Consider the following 6,107-nt stretch of genomic DNA (forward strand, 5'->3'; position numbering starts at 1 on the left):
GTTGAGTATAAGATCATTAGGTAAATATTAGAAAATGATAATAGGTTTCTTTAATTAAGGAAAAGTCATTGAAGCACAAATATGAAAACAATAAATTGTGGAGGAGAATTAACAAAATAAGAGCACGTGTGAAGATTTGTTTGCTTTCACTGCCGACACTGCTGGCTTACTGTTATGCTTGATGTGCAGTAAATGTGGAAAGATGTTCCAAGAACAGCGAGATATCTCTGTGTTTACAGGCCTGAACTTCTATGTAATACTAAAGTGTGCTCAGTTTAATATGAGTCATTTGCACAAGTACAGCTAGTACTCACAACGACCTGCACAGCTTTACAGCCACCATGTTTCAGAGTGGGCTTACACATCATATTAGATTTAATTCCCCTGTTTCTCTGCCTGTCATCCTAGCACCTCCGTAGCATAGTGATTAAAATATTTGTGCAACACACAAAAGACTCCCAAGACTGTGAGGAAACATGAACTGAGAGACTTACATCAGTCTTGTATAAAGACCTGTGTGAAATCGATTGCCTTGCAAATAAAGGAGCAACTAAGAGAAGTTTTCTTACTTTTTACCATAAATGCAAGAAAACATTGTGTTATTGTAATGTTACTGTTACGGTACTGTTATTGTAACGGGCGACCGTGGTCCAGGGGTTGGGAAGCGCATCTCGTAACCGAAAGGTTGCCGGTTTGATCCCCAGCTCCTTGGGCAAGACACTTCACCTACCGCCTACTGGTGATGGCCAGAGGGGCCGATGGCACGATATACCTCATATATGAATACAGAACTTTGGTTAAAAATAATTCTATTCATAGTAAAAGCTGCTGACCTCTGACCTCTGCCTTGGACATAGCCACTTATAGGAGTGTGATGTTAAAGTCAAGCCCTTCATACAACAACGTCTTCAAATAAGTTGGTCCTGACATTCAATATGTTTCCTTCAAAACTTTGAAAAGGTGAGCCTGATAACTGTTAAGACACTGGTTCAAAAGTGCTCAAAAACGTTCAAGAAATAAAGTAAAAAAGAAAAAGAAAAAAGAGTGCTCAACGGTAAAAATGTAATTCACCTTTGTGTACTTAAAAAGCGCCACAGTTCACTTTCGCTGAATATTAACAAGCGCTATGATGACCTTATAGAGTCCAGACATGGGTCACATGCTCTGTAGCAAAAACAATGACATATGTGACCATACGCGGAAGATGGAACAACAAGCGGGGAAGGTCAAAGGTCATAGTTAAGAAACAACAGGCAGAGTGTAGAAATGAATTTATTCTAATCGTGTTCTTGTTTGGTTTTCTTTACAGTCAATGTCGGGATGATGAGAGGACTGTCAGGTGAGAATATCCATCCATTTATCCGAGCATCTATTCATGCATCAGTAAGAAGGACAGTAACAGTTGGGTCAGCAAAAACAGTTCAAATGAGACATATTGAATGTGATGGTTCAGCTGATGACAGAACATGAGACAGCTCATAAACGATACATGAACACAAGCCAAACAAGCATGAGCGTCCATCTTTACCATGCTTCATCTCAGTTATTGTTCAGTTTTTCCAAAGTCACGCACACAAAACAGGACTTTTGTCTTCTGCTGTCTTTCCTCTCAGCTTCCGACAGTTTCAGCACAGAGCCCACTCCCCCGCGGGTGAGGAAAGTCTGCAACGAGTCCCGTCTGCAGTGGGAGGTGGAGGTCTGTGGAGAGGGATTCAAGGAGGACATGACTCACATAGATCCACAGAACTGGTGTAACCTCACACACTTCATCAGGTACCACCGCATTTGAAGACTGACGCTGATAGGCTGTTAGCAGGTTGCAGGCGAAGTCAGTTCACAGTGAGAGCAACAAACAAATGGAACAGAGATATCTGTAGCCCCAATTTTATTCTTTATAAAAGTAGATTAAGACTAAATAAATTAACTTTAACAAATTTAAAGTCTTCAAATATAGAAACTTTATACTTATAGTTGGACCACACAGGGGTCAGAATTCATAAAAAAGATCATAATGTTTTATTTAATCACAAAACCCTAAACTCATCAGGAAAATGTTTACTGAAGTCATAAATCAAGTGAGCAGAAGCATTATTTTCTCGTAGATTTCTTTACAGCTCGACTTCTTTTATTTTTCCAGTAGCACAAGTCGCCCCCTGCTGGCCATTAAAAACATGCCTATGCTGTGACACAATGAAGGACTCCTGTCGAAAAAGGGAAACTACTGATAAGCCTAGCGGGAATAAAATCTGAGGCTGGCAACGAAAACAAAGTTGTGTATATGCTGTGCGAGGAGCATTGGATGATGTTAAGCTGATTTAATACAAAACTGCCATTAAATTGTAGAAACAAGCAAAGAAAAAAGTAAAGGGTCACAAGTGTATAAAGTACATCAAAAACCATCTGCAAGGGATCTAAAAAGCTCTACTGTTGTTTTATTTATGTAACATAAATTAGACGGGCTGCAGCCGTCATCGCTGAGGTAAAGAAACGTCTGTGCAGCATCCGTCCAGCTAGTAATGACCTACAATTTAGTGTGGTTACAGGAAAAAAAAACGATCAGAGCCTGCAAAGACTGGAGGATATAAAAGAAGGAATTATGGACACTTTTGCTTGAAGACCTGCAAGCAAGTGAGAGGGAGCTGCAATATTTGTGTCAAACTATATCAATCAACCTGTGATCAGTGAGTTGATGGTGGTAATGCTGGGTATCTGTGCACGTTTAATGTCTGCCAGTATTTCTTCAGCATTCTGCATAGTCGTGCACTTATGTGCATCAAGTATCTCAGGCATTAATTTTGACACACGCAGTATAAGTTCAGTTTTAATCGCAGGTTAAGGAATTTATCGCAGCTGGATCTGTTTTTGTAGAATCCCCAAATGGCTCATCCTAAGCACTTGTTCTCCTCCCATATGTTCCCAAGGAGATTCAGCCCTGCACCTGTTTGCCTGCCTCTTATATAATTGATTGCCTCTCTATAAATTCGTGCTTTTTATTATAGATTTGTTTATTAATTATCATTTCTCTTAACAGAGGAAAGATTTCCTCTTTTTAAAGACTGAGGTCATAAATTCTTCCCGCTCGCCTAAAATGAAGTGGTGATCTTGAGAATAGTGGACACTCTCTGCTACGGACGCACATCTTTGGAGTAAATGAAAGTGTCGCCTTACATTAGCGCAACCTTAATTTGACAATGACAAAATAGCACATGTGCTCTCCGGAAAGCGCACTGGAAGCTGCTTTTACAAGGTATGCCAGAGGATATTTGTCATTTTGCACAAAGCAGCTGCTAATGATAAAATACATCTGGACACCAAAAAGCCACCCACATTTTAAAGCTTTTATCTTTATCATTCCTCTTTTTCTCCACTATTGTTCTCTTCCTGTCAGAGTGCTGTATACTTGTAATTTCAGTTGGTGAGCTGTTAGCTGTGCATTGATGCCAATTTCCAAAAAAACCCCCAAAACACTCAGACAGATAGACTGTAATCCATCTCGGCCTTCTGCAGCTGGTTGAATGTCTGTGGGTTGGAGAGCCGTTGGAGGCATGCCTCCAAAGCTGGAGCTGGGTTTTTTTTGGTGTTTTTTTAAAAAAAAGAAAGAAAAAGTCCTGACCACCCGTCTGCATCTGTCTTTATCCAGCTTTTCCATCTCATTCCTTTCTCTGACCTTTGACCTCTTGCAGTCTTTGCCCCCCTCCCTTTACAACAACTGCAGAGGCTGAAGGCGCAGGAGTCAGCTATAAGACCGGTATCTTGCATAATAACACACACACACCGGAGTCTAAATAATGGTCTGAGTCACTGATATGAGGCAAGATTTCTGGGAATAAGGGCCACCACCTTCACCAACTGGTCATATCCTGTGTTTTCCATTTTAAATCGTTTTCTCTCTGTTTTTCTTGGAAGACTTGTCAGAGCTTCATGGTGATTTCCCTGAAACAAAATATATTTGTGCTGTTGGCTGCAGAGTCCTGATTAACAAATCAGGATGGCTTTGTCAAATTGTGCTCCGTTGAAGACTTTTTCTTTTTTCATGTTGAAGATTGGACATAGAAATTAATTTAAAAAGCAACTTAACTTAAATTCAAATTGGCTGTACAAGTAGCTTGTAGACAGTTGTGAAAGAAGCCTCCCACAAAGACTTATAACTGGATTCTTCAGTCCCTCAGTCAGACAGCTTTGCAAGTTTTGGCTTTTTCTTTTGGATTTCCTTCACATTATTGTTCAGCTTCACTACTGCGGCTCTCATGAACTGCTCAGCACCAGTTAACAGACTGACAAAACATGACTGCTGATGTTCTTAATACAAATGTGGCCATTAGTAGCTAAAGAACCAAAACCAACAAACCAACGCTGTATTTAATTTCATTTTATTTAGAACTTAGAAACTGTGGATTTACTGGTTTAACAAGAGAAACATTTTAAATTAATAATTTGCTCACAGTGGGGATAGAGTGCTGCTGACATAACCTGAGGACATAGCCAGGCGGTGACTTCAATGATCTCCTCATTCCCACTGATACAGCCTCTGTAGAGAAAACAGAGTCTAGGCCGAGTTAAACAACTCCTGAACGAACCCCGGGGGTTTATGAGACTCTTCCTGAGTTTCTTAAGACTCTGGATGTCGTGGGGCTGACTTGGTCGCACCATCTTACAGAAGTTGTGGGTGGTGCCTCTGGACTGGTAGACTTGGGTGGTGGTTCTAGAAGATAATATGTAGAGTGTGTTGTAACTTCAGGGAGACCCAAACACTGGATCAGTTCTGTTTTGTGTGTTGCAGATGATCTAGTTCTTTTTAAACTGTAGCAAGAACTTGGTTTGAAATCCCAGCTATAACTCTCAGTCACTATTTTTTGATGGGTGTTGGACTCTATCAGGCTGCCCTTTGTCATTTTGTTCAACTTTTATGGACAGAATTTCTAGGTGCAGCTGAGGCGTTGAGGATCTGTTCTCGTCTTTTTTACAATGATGTGGTTTTGTTGTTGCTCACTTGGTGTTGGGAATGAGTTGCTGCACCAGGTAGAAGAGTTTAAGTATCTCGAGGTTTTGTTTACAAGTGAGTGAATAAGGGAGATAATAGGAATAGTAAAGCCTCTGCAGTAATGTGCATGTTGTGTCTGTTGTTGTGAAGAGAAGGTTGATCTACACCCTACCCTCGCCCACAGTCACAAGCTGTGGGTGGTGACCAAAAGAAGGAGACTGTGGATACAAGCAGCTGAAATTAGATTCCTGTGATGGGCTCGTCCTTAGAGATATGGGGAGGAGCTTGATCATTCATGCTGCTACTCCTCCACACAATGAAGAGCCAGCTGAGGTGCTTCGGGCATCTGTCCAGGATGGCTCCTAGATAAGATGTTTCTACCATGTCGTACTGGCAGGAGTCCTAGTGCATACCCAGGACAACAAAGCTGCTTGATTTGGTGTCTCCCTGGATGAGCTGGAGAAAGTGGCTGGGAATAGGGAGGTCTAGGGGTCTCTGCTTAGGCTGCCGACCCCCGACCCCGAACCCACATAAATGGCAGGAAATGGATGGATCAAAATAATCATTTGCATCTAAATCCATTAAATGAAAGTTATAATGATGAGTCAAGCTAACAGCTCCCCTGGCTCAGTGTCAAAACCCTCTGACCGGTTTCACAATGAAAACTCCTGACTGTAAACCAGACACAATACGACACGGGCTGGAAACGAGCCAAATTCATTATTTAAAGGCTATAATTAGCTTGTGTGTTTTGATCAGGGAAGTTGTCTCTGAATAAAAAAAGCTTAAATAGTGTTTTTTTAGCAGATCCTTTCAAGTGCTATTTTAAATCTGAAGTGCAGGATGGGTGGCGTAATGTCTGGTTTCTTCTTATTTTGCTCACCCGTTGCTGTTCCAGTCGTGCTCACTTAAACTGAAGGATGTAGAAATTGATTTTTTTAAGAGTCTAAGTCACTTTAATCCTAAATCTGATCTGCCAGTGATGTCTGACATATAAGAGTGATAGAGAGATGAAACCACTTTGCCTTATTTTGCCTTTCCATAATCTTTTCCTGTGTGAGTCCATATTTTACGAGACGATTCATTTGTGTACGGCAGTTCATTTACATGACAGTGAAGGATAAAA

The 6,107-nt window shown here is 40.9% G+C and overlaps 1 protein-coding gene across 1 annotated transcript in view; it reads left to right on the forward strand.

The window, feature by feature from the left end:
• LOC102215016 (receptor activity-modifying protein 3) overlaps positions 1-6,107 on the forward strand; it is a 33,729-nt gene that overhangs the window by 19,336 nt on the left and 8,286 nt on the right. The window contains exons 2-3 of the mRNA XM_005744859.1: positions 1,310-1,339; positions 1,614-1,773. Of these exons, the coding sequence (XP_005744916.1) occupies positions 1,310-1,339; positions 1,614-1,773 (190 nt within the window). The remainder of the gene's footprint in view (positions 1-1,309; positions 1,340-1,613; positions 1,774-6,107) is intronic.

Source organism: Pundamilia nyererei, unplaced genomic scaffold, assembly GCF_000239375.1.
Source record: "Pundamilia nyererei isolate P.nyererei 1_Seehausen unplaced genomic scaffold, PunNye1.0 scaffold00150, whole genome shotgun sequence".
NCBI lineage: Eukaryota > Metazoa > Chordata > Actinopteri > Cichliformes > Cichlidae > Pundamilia > Pundamilia nyererei.